Source organism: Aythya ferina, assembly GCF_964211825.1.
Source record: "Aythya ferina genome assembly, chromosome: 6".
NCBI lineage: Eukaryota > Metazoa > Chordata > Aves > Anseriformes > Anatidae > Aythya > Aythya ferina.
The window spans coordinates 23,051,634-23,065,454 of record NC_140303.1 but is presented as its reverse complement, the minus strand read 5'-3'; the positions used below and the strand labels follow the sequence as shown (position 1 = coordinate 23,065,454).

Genomic DNA, 13,821 nt, shown 5'->3' with positions numbered 1-13,821 from the left:
ACAAGTCTTTGAACTTTTTGTCTCTCTTTAACCAGCCTCAAGGACTACTACAGCTAATTTTGAAACAGTCTCTTTATCCCTGCAGACAGTTCTTCCAGATATGATTTCCCTGGAGGTTTTTTCTGCTTCCAGTCTTCAATCCCAGATATATCTCCCTTTCTCCCCAACCTCCCCCCTTTTCCTTCTGTATTTCCCTTTGTATTTTTAATAACCAATGTATAGGATCATTGAGAACACAAAGATGAAAGCATTCCTACTTGTAGGTCAAGAGTCCAAAACCAGCACAGCCTATAGCTGCAGCCCACATCTGCAGAAAAATCCCATCTGGAGACAGAGATATAACAGAAGAAATAGCACCTCTGGAATTCATAGCTTCAAACCTCTAAGGTGTTATTTCAAATATATGCAAACTAATTATTCAAATGTTTTCAAATCTGGATAAGCATTACAGAGATACTGCTCCAACAGAAAAGTCCAAAATTCATAATTCTGTTCTGCAAAAATAATTTCTGCGAAACTTCATATTTGTGCTTTGAAAGTTGGCAGCTGTAAAATTTAAAAGAGAAACTTTTTATTGGAAATAGTATCATGATTTAAGTTGAAGCGTCCCTCAAAAAATTGTCCTGAGACAAAAACTGAAATTTTTAGTCTAAGTGTTTAAAGTTTGATGTAATCAAGCAATGACTAGAAGAGGGGTCAAAAAAGGAAAATGGGACTGGTCAGGTCTCTTTAATACACAGTATTGCCAGCCCTGTCTGCAATTATCAGGAAACACGACAACCTGTAACTAGTAGCTGGCTGGCTTGGGCCCATCTGCACTATATATCCCTAAGGATATAGTAACAACTGCTAACCCATAAACCATCATGAGACTAAAGGAATATTAACATGTAAATATGAGACCTTGTCTTAATTTTGCAAATCACTGAAACCAGTTTGCTTCTAGCTTATTTGAACTGGCACTTCCGTGAAACAAAGCCAGCTCTTCCATTCTAGTTGCAAAGGGAAGCTGGGAAGGGAGTTGTGCTTTTTGCTGCTTCTGCTTGTTTCAGAGACCTTGATATGCTTCCAAGTGCAGGTACATACTAGGGCATTCAGGTAGGGGCATGAGAGTGCTGACGAGGAAAACCGTCTGTGGCATCCTGTTCTCTGTGGCTGATGGATATGTGGGGAGTTAATGCTTCTTTCAAGCTGCATTAACTCCTGCAGGATCCCTGCAGCAGCTGGTGCCATGCAGCTGCAGGGAGCCCATCAGCGGCAGCACGGTTCCCAAGGGGAAGTTCTCATGTGCTATCCATGAAGTTATGTGTCCCCCCCATGTGGAACTGGCCTCATGTTTTTTTGGTGGCTACTGCGTATTGGTTTATAAATAAGGTCGAGGGGCAACTGTGCTTGTTACTAATAAACTGCCCTTGCAGTTGAGGGTCTGTTTAGAGAAGGCACCATTTATTCAGATCCACCTAGTTTACATTGCAGACTTTCGTGGAGACGTGTACCTCCCAATGCTCTCACATAACAAAATCTATGCTCAGGGTTGTTTGGCGGAGGTGATTTTTTTTTTTCTTATCCAAACAAACCAACAGCTCGAAACACAGCTACCATCTTTTAAATAGGGAGATCACATAACAACTGGCGTGGCACCCAGCTCCCTATGCCGTTATCTAGAGTTTTACGGTCTCCATTTCCTCCTCAAAAAAAAGCACCCAGATGGTGCAAGGGGAGCCAGCTGATGGCGGAGCAACCAGCGGGGCTGGCCGGCACTATCCTCCCCGCAGCGCCAGGCAAACAACCCTCACGCACCGCGGGGGACCCCTCAGGCCTTGGGGGGCCCAGGCCAGTCCCCGGCCGCCCCCCAGGGCTGCAGGAGGGGTTTTAGCGGGAGCCACCCCGGCCCCTCTTGGGCGGCGCCGCCGCTGCCGGGCCGCAGCGCTGGTGCCGCAGCCGCCGGGCCGGTTGCTAGGCAACCCCGCCCCTCAGCGCCGCTCCCTGTCCGCGGCCCCCGCTCGCTGCCCGCGCCGCCATTGCGGGGCCGCGGCTCCTCGGGGGGCCCTGCGGGCGCCTCCCCGAGTTTGGGGTCCTGAGCCCCCCGCCCCTCAGCGGGGCGGCGTTGGCGCAGCTTCACCGGCGCAGCCTGGCATGGCCTGTGACAAGCGAAAAGGGCCGTTTTGGTGCCTAAATGCCGTGTTTGCGTTAGAAGGCAGTCAGAGATGATAAAGGCGGTAATGCATTGTGTTTACTGCCATCACTCGTCAGTAAGTTCCGAATCATGATTTATGTTGCTTGTCCGAAATTGCTAGGTAGTTCTTATAGGGACATTAAACTCTCCTAACTGGTGGCTTCTATCCAAAAGGATGTAAATTATATATGATTAAATTTTCTGTAGCCATGATGTAGTTAAGATTAATGAAGATTTCATTCTAAAAATCTTTACATAATGCCCATACTGGGAATGTTAAAGTAGGGGTTGTGGTTTGTCAAGGAAGAAATCACAGCATGTTTTATTAACAGCATAAGCAGTCAGCACATTCCCCTATTCAGGCATCTGGAAATATCTAGCTCATCCCATACATATGGCACTTCTGTTATCATTACATCTTCAAATTGTGTAGTCACTCTCCCCACACAAACACACTAAAAATGGATATATCTCTAGCCTGACACTTACTTATACAAGAATGTACTTATGGGAACATGTTCCTCACAACAGACAACAGGGCAAAGATTGATGTGATGGAAGGCCCGCCTCAGCTAGATGGCCAAAAGGCCTCAGTCACTTAACCAGCTGCATTAGGGATGTGGTGAGTGCTCTTCTCGCATCACTTTGTCTCCCTCATTGATGGAAGACAAAAGGGAAACTTGAACTCTTCAATTTTTGAAGATAAACTGTTTTGAATCTTAGGTACAAATTGCCCTTTATTTGTTCCTCTGGTCATACTAGAACAGTAGAGCAGCTCATCTGAATCTGGCATGAAGCTTATTTCACTGTATCCAATAAATAAAGTGGTATTTTCATCTAGTGAAGAAAGATACCAATAGTCTAATGCTAGAAAGAAAGACTTAAGAGCCTCCTATCTGGAAAAACAATGAGCTTTTTTCTTCATTCACTGACTTGGTTGAAAATCAGGAGTTGTTCAGAAACCATTTCTGATAAGGGAGCAAAATCTTGTGCGTAACTACAACCAAACAGTAAGTAAGCCAGTAAGCAGTAAAGATATCAGTCAACCAATTTTTATCAATGTAATTTTCATACTTCCAGAAGTACATCTTGTCGTAGGCCTATGAGCAGTGCCCTGAACTAGCTTTTAACGATGGTGAGAAAATTGATTTGAAGGAACCTCCAAACTTTCCCAATATCGATCTTTATGTATTTCATATTAGATGATCCTTGCCACACATTTTGCATAAAACGCGGTCCTGACATATAGTCCATGTTGAGAGGCAGAGGGTGATGCTGGTCACCTCCCGATCTATGAATAGCAGTCCTAAGGCTTCTGCACAGGCATGCTGGCCCAATGCAATCTCTAGATTTAGTTGTATCTAGGCACTTCAGTGAGCCTTTTTGCTTGTCTATCTTAGCTATACTGTGTTGTACACCATGTGCAGGATCTATGTTTACATTTGTTGACTGCATCATGTTAGAGTTCTGTTCAGCTCCAGAATTCAAGCACTGTAGATCCTCTTACTTATACTCAAGAATGTTAAGCTGTATTGAGCTTTGAAGTTAGAAACACTAAAATTTGGAAGATGCTGTTGATAGTCAGCTAGTCCCTTCCACTCTGAAAGTAAGGGAAAATTAAGTCTCTTAACTACTTTTCCAAAGTGTGATGGATCAGCTGTTTGCTCTGGCTGAAATCCAGTCAATTACTTGTAGTTTTCAGACAGGGCAGTGAACTGATCTGACTAAAGTTTAGCTGACTAAAGCCAGCACAGTGGGAAATGACCAGACTAAGAATGAATGGAGAATGGGACTGTCCCTTCTGACAGCACTGTCTCATATTGGCCTAAGGTTTTTCTGAAACTGCAGTTTCAAAGGTGACTTGCTAGTTACCCGTCCATTTTAAATGTTGGACAATGTGTAGGAAGCTATATTTTTACATAGCTCTTCTAAGAGCCATTTGGAAGAATGTGTTGTGTAGAAACACCTACTGTTTGTATCTCACCATTCAGCACACAGATACTGCACGAAGAGACCTCTGTCAGAGCTTGGATTACTGAACATGTAATGCAGTACAGTATCAAACACAAACCTCAAACACAGGAAAAATTATTTTTATCAGCTGTCTACTGATTTCAGCAGTGAAGTAGTGAGACCATAAATCTCAGCAGAGATCCTACATGAACTGTAAATCTTCTCCTTTCAGACAGAGTAGTCGTATTATACAGTCTTTCATGCAGTGCCATAGGATGCTGAAGAGATAGAATGCTTCTTTGAGATAGAATGGTATTTTTCCAGAATTTATTTTATCTATGTGTAGGAATAGTGGTAGTGGAAGGTGCAAGTAAGAGAATGGACTAGAGAATGGTTATTTTTAATTTGGTTGGTTTAATTTCTTCATGTTGGACTAGGGGAAAATAAAAATAGTTGGAAGGAGAAAGAGGTGAGTAAATTAAATCTTGGGGCAGATCTCTCCTATTCCACACCAATACTTCTTTAGGCACTATCTTCTCTTCCTCTGTGAAGAATCCTGTAAGACTTTTCCTGCTTGTGATGGGACCTTTGCCCTGTACCCCACTGACTTTTAGCAAACTTTCTCGACCAAAAGTGACTGCAGTCAAAACCCATTTCTTTTCTGTTTGTGTAGCACGTAAACAATAAGCTTTTGCTTCCTTGAGGCAAAGGAATAATGCTTTGATGTTTTCTTGTTAGTTATGTTTTTATTGCTGCAGTCTGAATTCTCTCCAGAAGGCCCCCATCAATTAGAAGAGTAGTACCCAAGTTGGATATGGTGTTCCGACTAGACTTTGCAATGCTCAGAAGAGTAGAAGATCATTTCACAAGTTTATAAATCAAGTACTTTTTTTTTTTTTTCAAGGCACGTTTTTCAGTCATACTTAGTTTCTGATACAGTGAGTACTCCATCTATTTTTCTGCAGAACTATTCCATATATTTTTCTGCAGAACTATTGATAAGTTTTTCTACCTTGCCCTGTAATTTTCCAGTGATTATTCTTGCTTAAATATAAAACTTAACAGCTCTTGAATTGCGTAATTTTTTGAGACCTATTTATTCTTTGTCAGGACTTGTAGTCCTCCCAGTTCCACATAATCTGCAAAGCTGGCAAACAAGTAATTCAGTAGTTACAGTAAATATTTTAACTAGCATGTAGGGAAGAGGCGACAAGAATTTCTTTAGATTCAATGTATGGGACTAAATGTGTATTATTTAGAAGACAGAACTCTCTTCCCAATTTCGCTCCTCTTCTCCTTCCTTTTGCTCTTTAAAAACAAAAATTACTATTTTATTTTAGAGCATAAACTTTTTTTTTATTATTATTTTTAAGTTTAATTTTCTTAGAGTAGTATTTTGAAAGCTACATCAAATTCCAAAGTAACCTACACTTTGGTCATAGTTGCTAATTACCATTATATTTTGGGGACAAATTTTATTTGAAATTTGTATTAATTGTTTCAGCAATGAAAGTAGAAATACGCCAATGTAATTTACTCCAGTCACAAATTTAGGAAGCATTGTCAAAGAAGGAGCAAGCTATTCTGCAGAAAAGACTAGATGAGCTTGATTACTAGCATTACTGGAAGGAGATGAAATTCAGAACTATAAATGAAAAGGCATGCACTTAGGGACAATTCTGTTAGAGTGCAGGAACACAGCTGGGAATAACTGAGAGTGAAAGGATCACAGAACCACAGAGTGATGGCAAGTTGCCACTTGTACATTTTAATGCTCAACCTTAATATTTAACACACGGTTTAATTTTTACAGAGTTTTGAGAAGAAGCACTTTTTTCTATTTTCTTTAAAATAAATAAATAAATAAATAATTTTATTAATCAGGGTTATCTATAGGTTAAGGGCTCCTAGACATCCTGGAAATGACTCAGAAGTTTCTCAGCTCTGTCCAGTCAAAAAGTCATTCATTGTCATGTAGAATTTCTTTACATGTGACAGAGAACACTTCTTTGTTGTCGACTGAAGAAAGACACAGACGCTCAATATGAGTGAACAATGAACTTCAACTTTAATGGATAGCTCAGTCGCCTTTTATCTAGTTCGAACATAATCAACTCATACATATTGCAAAAACTAAGGTCAGGATTGGCTAACATTTCCCGCTCTTTTCAGGTAGTTCCTCCTTCTTTTAGCCACCGTCCCGCCTTAGGGACTTTCCCCATCGCTCAAGGGCATCGTGTCCTTGAGCCTGATTGGCTCTCAGCCAGCTGCATACGTGCCAGACTCATGTGAGTTGAGTACGGTACTTCCCTAGCCCATTGCCTCCTAACTGCCCAACATCCACGTGTCCTATTTCACTTAACCATTCCTCCACGCTTCTTCCACTCTGCCTTTTATATGGACCATGAGTGCTTCTTCACTGTATGAATAGAAAATAGGACAAAGTCCATGTCACGCTTTCAGACATGCCATAATAGTGGGAACGTGAATGCCACAGGTGATCGAACTAGTCATAAAGTTTATCCATGGCTGTGGGTAGGAAAGTAGACAACACTTGAATGTCAACTATTATCAGAATTCATATTATTCCATATTTATATTTTAGGTAGTTTTTGATGTGAACAATAATTTTCAAATGTAAATTACATTTGATTGTTTTTTGATTTATACTGATTGATTTAATCATAATCTCTTCCTATCTCTGTTAATTTTATCTATCACATTTAATATAGCTATGTAGCATCCACTTAATACTTTTTAACAATTGTTACTAGTTTCTCTGCCTGTACTACTGTGGTCTCCTCTTTAGGCATATATATATTTCTCTTTTAGATTGCAAAGACTATGTTGCATTTCCCTCCCATCTGTGTCTCTAAAGTGCTTGTTCTTTTCACCTTACAGTCTAGCAAGATCACAGACCCAAGTATCTAAGGCTAGTGTCCCACTGGCTGTTTTCTTTTCGTCTTTACTGTTCACTGTTTATCCTAGTTCAGTGCCTGTAGGTTGTATAGCATAGGTGGAAATCAAATTGAGGTCTCAGGTAATTACTGACCCATATCATAAGTACTAAATGATCAGACTAATCATACAGTTTAATGTAGTATAACAGTAGTGGCAGAGGGAAGCCCCTTTTCCATATTGTGTGGATTACCCAAGCTTTTTGGGTACATGCCGTATTTTATCTTTCATAAGCAGCTGCATAAACACATACACACATCTGCATTTATTAATAATCAACATCGTTTTGTAGTCAGAAGCTGCTTTACCCCTTCTGTGAATTTTGTGCTGTCTCATAATCCTCTTATTTTGAGGCTGCAGAGCAGCTCCAAGTAAACCACAGTCCTAAGCAGAGGCAGCCAGAAGTTGTCATCCAAAGCTTTTTAACCAAAAAAACATGATCACATAGAACTGTTTGCAAAATTTCTATGGATTTCATTCAATCATTTGTAAAAGTAGAAAGCCACATGAAAAGACTTTTCATTCTAACACTGCTTTTACTATAATCTTAAAATATTCTGTAGTGTTTAAATGATTTAGAACCAATTCACTACTTCTGATGTGATTAAATTATATTTGCTGTGACACACTTGTTCTTAATTGCCTAAAAGTTTTGAAAACTCTCTTTTGATCCAATCAAACTGTTCTTTCTCTTGCCACAATTGCCAAAGAACCAAATTATCAGTATTTGTCCTTTTTTTCACTGTCCTTTTTTAAATGCCACAGAAGTGGCTTTTCTTCTGCTTTTGTATTCTTGGCTTCTCCAACCTTTCTCACTTTATAGTGACCCTTTACTTTTTATTACTTTCCACAGCTTCTTTAATCCCTTTCTCAGCTCAAGGAAAGGAGATGGCAGAGGGACCAAAATAAATGACTACCTGAAGGTCTGAATCTCTAGGTACAGAAATGTGTTGCTTGAAAAGTTTGAAGATATTAGGGTATGTGTGAGAGTAGGAGGGAAGGACGGAATATTTCTGGTCATGAAAGAGAGGGGATAAAATAGTGATATCAATGCAGTGGGAGAAAGAATGAAAATCAGTAAGCATAGAAAATACAGATTAAGCAGGAGAGAGAAAAGAAGTAAGATGACATTTAGGTTGTGTGTAGCCCAAAGCTGATTGACTTGCCACATGGGAAGGGCTTGTAGTGCTCCTGCTGGTCTTGTCTTGTTCCCTACTGATGGTGGGTGATTACTGTACAGCAATTCTCTACTGCAGTGAACTTTACAAACTGCCACCCTTCCTCTGCGTTGCTGGGTTTCCTAGATTTAGAAATAATATACATCAAATGTTCTATGTATGTATATTAGAAAACAGATACAAGCTTTGGTTGAAAATAAACCAGACTGCTGGGAGGCTCAGCAACTGCTTTGGTTGTATACTTGTCTGTGCAACCACCATTTTTCTATTTCTCTTACTTTGCTATCCCTCCTACTTTCTTTTCTGTGTCACCTTCCAGTTTTAACAGCTATGGTCTCAACAGCAGTAGCTGCTATATATTCAAAAGAATTTTTGAGAATACAGAGACCTGGCTGGTTATATAAAATTGTATATTTTAGTCCCAGAGTCTCAGCTTAAGCAAGTGTTCGAGCATGCAAAAATTCTTTACCATTTCTGACAGAAATTTATGGATATATATCAGTACCATCTAGTGGCAATAACAGTTACAACACCTAGTAGTCTCTCACAGGAAATGCCAGAGTTGACTTCAATAACCAGGATCCTTCAGCAGGAAGTTAGGTGTGGTCTGTAGAAGGAGAATTAAAAAAAAAAAAAAAAAAGAAAAGAAAAATAAAAAAAAATAAAAAAATAAAAAAAAGAAAAAAGAAGAAGAAGGAAAAGACATGATGGAATTTTAGCTGCAGTCTTCCCTGGTGCCATTCCAAACCTACATAAGTGCAAGATTCTACACTGGTAATCAATTTTTAATTGCTTTCTGCAGTATTAAGACAAGATTATGCTTTTTTTTTTCCTGTAATTGACTATAAAATCTGACAGGATTCTGCAGTAGGACCACTTGCATTTTCCTAATTAACCCTTCTGCTGCTACTGGTCTGTGCATGTGTTCCAGCAGCAGCTTGCTACAGACCGTCCATGACAGATTGCACCAGGTGCATTTGCCCGCAGTGGAAGAGGATGTTTGCAGGGAGACCTGCAGGAGTTGGGATGTGTGGGGATGTCTATGTAGGTGTAAATGGCTATATGCATATGGATGAAAAGGAGGAGAAAGTATCGTGCCGCAGTTTATTTAGCAGGCTTCCAAAATAGGAATTTGTTGCAGCTGTGCTGGAGTATGTATATTTAGTGAGACAGTAAAATAGGATCATACTGATTGTATTCTAACTATTGTATCATTTTAATTTGATAATTGTTTCTTGGGTTTATTTACTTACACAGAAGTTATTTTTTACTGCATTTGCTGTATTTTTAATGTGCTTACTCAGGATAAGGACTCTCAAGAAAAATGCATGGCAGAGATCGTGTTTATGATTTCATATTAAAGTATTTGCATTAAAAATATTTTCTGTTTGTTCTTTTTAACCAAACTGTTTGGAGACATCAAGAAAAAATAGTTCTGCTCTTTTCACTGAAAATTGTTTAAAATATATATTATATATAATATATAAATATATATATATAATATAATTTATATGGTATCGATACTAAAAGGTCAACAAGTGCATTATCTAATGATTAAATATAATTTTTGTTTAATTCAGCAATTCTTCCAGTGCACAGTGTGTTGCCAGGCAGGGGATCTGAATACAGGTGCTTATGCCTGATCCCTTGTTTCCTGAGCTGGCAGCTCTGCAAAGGCAGCATATTTGTACCTGAGCAGAAGGAGCATCTCACATTGCTTTCAAGTGATCCTTCTGGCTTTATGTGGCAGTAGTGGATTCTGAGAGCAATTACTGGTCCATCTTGCTGTAGGGATGGTTGGTTCAAGTTACAGCTTTCAGGATAATTAAAAGGTGTACTGACTGGAGTTTCACTCCTCAAAACTGAACCATAAACAATTCTGAACTGCTGTTGCCTCACACTGAATGTGCTGGAAAGTATCTCCTACTTTATTCAATGGATTGATCATAGGATTACCCTTGAAAAAAGCAAGATGATGTTGTTGTGTTATATGCGTGTTATATGTGACATTTTTATACAATCTTTTTTTTTTTTCTTTTGACAATCTACCTTCACAAGGACTAAGAATTTTTTAAATTAAATGTCACAAGAATTGATGCTTTTACCTCCAAGAGGTTAGCCACGAAAGAAAATATTTTGTCTAGAAAAAAAAAAAATAAAATTCACAACAATCTCCTCTTGGGTGATAATTACTGTCTTTAATAAAGATGTCCCACAGAAAATTCTATGAAGGTATATTCCTTTACATTGTTTATGGCTATTTGTGTTGCTCTAAAATGTTTTTTTTCTTTCTTTTTTTTTTTTTTTTTTAAATATATATTTAGCACTTTTTTATGAGAGAGGCTAAGCAGTAATTAAGAGGTGCAGGATGAAAAGATGGCACAATCAGTGCTGGTACCACCAGGACCTGACAGCTTCCGCTATTTCACAAGAGAATCACTTGCAGCGATTGAACAGCGTATCAATGAAGAAAAAGCTAAGAAATCCAAACAAGAACGCAAAGATGATGATGAAGAAGATGGCCCAAAGCCAAACAGTGACTTGGAAGCAGGAAAAACACTGCCATTTATTTATGGTGACATACCTCCAGGAATGGTGTCCGAGCCCTTGGAAGACCTGGACCCATATTATATCAATAAAAAAGTGAGTGTGTTGTATATGTCTATGAAACCTTAAGAAGATGAAAATAGAGCATATTCTCTCGCAGTCTCTTTGGCTTTACACTGTTTTGGATCCAGTCTTTATTTAAAATTACATTCCCCTGACAGCTGATTTAATTGGCAGAAATCTCAGTTGTAAGAACAGAAGTTAGTAATGCAAGTTTGTGGAACCTAGTCTGCAGGTAGCGATGCATTTATGTTTATTTTGATATACTTGGCATGTTACTAAAATATGTAGCTTTCATTGTTTCATATGCAGGAAAAATCTTGAAAAAGTAGCACAAGGGATATCTTTAGAATGCTATTATTTCATTAATTGTTCTGTTTTGGAAGTGAGAGGAGCAGATCTTCATCCTGAAACCCATCTGAAAGGTAGCTAGACACATGACTAGCTTTCATCACTATCACACAGAAAGCCTAGGCTGCTTTCTCTTGCTCGTAAGGATAGGGAAGTATGCAAAGGTAATTTCTCAGGATATGCTGAAGATCTTCCTCTTTCCTCTTCATTCACTCTATAGAGGAATCATACATCCAACTTACATACTCCGTTAAAAGTTTTTCACATCCAGGTTCGTATTGCTCTGATTGTTATTAAAGAGGAGGTGGCAAAAAAGAGAGGCAAATAATGAGAATGTAGAAATTCCTTTTGGAGTTTCTGCAGAACTAATTTAAAAAATATTTTATAGACTTTTATTTTTTAATAAGAACATGTATTCTCTCTCTCTCTCTTTTTTTAAAACAAAAACAAACAAAAAAAAAACTATAACAACTGTGGGGCCAAACGGAGTAGTGCTAAGCTTTAGACTTTTGGCTGGATGGAATTAGGTTTCCTCCAGAACTCCATTCCTTTAGGATTTGGCATCATATGTATTGCATCAGCATTATTTTACCAGAGAAGAAGAAATGACTGATGAATTTTGTCTCCCTCATTTTTTCTTGTTCTTTCTTTTGTTTTTCTTGTGGACTTTATCAAGTGAGTGAAAACAAGTGAATTAAAAACAAACAAACAAAAAAACATGAAAGCAAAAAATGACTGAAGAAAATGGAAGAAAACCCTCAAGAAGTGTTAGGAGTCAAACTTGAACTAATTAAAAAAAAAAAAAAGATATTTCCTGCAGGAATTAGGGATTTACCTTATCACTAGTATGGACCTTAGAGACAACCTAAACAGAGTGTTTAGAGACAACCTAAACAGCTTTAAAAACTAAGCTCTACCTTAAATTTTCATTGCAGAATTTCCAAATCTCAATTCATTCTATGGAGAATTGTGACTTCAATTTTCAATTACATTTTAAGTTAAATATTGTGTTCTGCTCCCTTTACTCAAGTGGTTAATGCTGTTGAAGTCAGGAAGTACAGCAAATGAGATTTGGGTCAAAGTTCTGGTTTCTTTCCTTCCTTCCTTTCCAGTTCTGCAGTAATAAAAATCTAAAAAAAAAAAATAAAAAAAATGGTGCTGGAAATCCTTAAATTAACACATGTATTATCATGGTTTGGAAACCAGAAAAGTAATTCTGCAATTTATTGTGAAAATGAAGTATATACCTTCTGAGTTGCTTGCTCTAGAGTGAGAGACATAAGTAGCAATTGCCTTGATTTTTTCCAAAAGCATTGTGGTTTCTAGCTTGAGATGTAAGATTTCAAACTACACACATTGCAATCATATTTCTCCTGATATTTTTCTTAGTGTTCTTTGTATCTTTTTGAACATCCTTGTTTGTGTATTTAGGTCAGGTTCCATTTTAATTTTTCAATATGTCTTGGTAGGCCAGCAGTGCAGAAATGATGCTTCAACAGATGTTTTGTCAGAATAAAGGGAACAGAAGACATGTGAGAAACTCTGATTTTCGGGTAGAGTTTCTTGAAAGGAATATTAATGGAGTTGAAAAGCAATGATAAAAAAACATAGCACATTAGAGACTAATTCTTTCTCCTCTACAATTAAGTACCAAAGTATGGCTTGAGAATCAGCATGTATCTGAGAATGGAAATGTGTTCACTTTGGAAGAGCTAAAGTTTATGATTTCAAGCAGGGGGAGGCCTCATGTTTCCAGGATTTCAGCTGCTGTATTTGGCACACCAGCTCAGAAGGCAGAGCATAATCTTTGCAAATGCTGCCCTCTGATTCCAGCTGTGGTAGATCATGGTTCCTGGCAGTGCTCCAGATTTGCATGGTTTATGTTCCTTTTGGGCTTTTTAGGGCTGCCACAATGCTAACTAGATCCTCTTACCTTCAGTGAACATGAACTTTCACCCATGTTTGGAAAGAAGAGATAATAGAAATAGGAATTTATCCAAATGCATGGTAATCTAAATAATAATAATTAAAAAAAAAAAAAAAAAAAAAAAAAAAGAAGACAACATACTGCATATTAAATAAAGGCTTTATCCTTCTTTATTTCCCAGGTTTTAAGGAAAAAAATACTACATTTATAAAAGCCTTTTTAGTGTTGGCAGTATGCATGAGTTATTGGTGAAACCATGGAGAGACAGTGAAAATACATGGATTATTGAATTCTATATTAGGTAAAAGTAAAGCATGGCATAAGAAAAATAGACAGAATTGCAGGTATGAAACTCTCAAAAGAGAAGCAATATGTTATTCTTTTCAGAGAGTACTGTGAAAACTATCCACTGCATTAATGTTATGTCCAAAAACTGCAATTTCCTTCTTTGCAATTTCTCCTTTGAAAATTATATCACTCCATGCACTATTGTCTTAGTACTTTCATGGTATGATAATTAATGCTGGTTATTTGGAATGTTGGCAATTAAATGGTTCCTTAAAGTTTTTGAAAGTTGTGTACATCCGTATTTTTGTTCTAAGCTGTAGAAAGTATACCAATACACCAGATATTAGTACTTTTACCTACTACCTTTGCACCTTATGTACCTG

General features: G+C 38.1%; 1 protein-coding gene across 3 annotated transcripts in view; it reads left to right on the top strand.

The window, feature by feature from the left end:
* The window catches only part of SCN2A (sodium voltage-gated channel alpha subunit 2), a 78,401-nt gene that overhangs the window by 10,435 nt on the left and 54,145 nt on the right, over positions 1-13,821 (top strand). For all 3 annotated transcript variants that reach the window (XM_084524039.1, XM_084524040.1, XM_084524038.1), the window contains exon 2: positions 10,590-10,908. In XM_084524039.1, coding sequence (XP_084380165.1) covers positions 10,642-10,908 — 267 coding nt within the window. In that variant the 5' untranslated portion in view covers positions 10,590-10,641. The remainder of the gene's footprint in view (positions 1-10,589; positions 10,909-13,821) is intronic.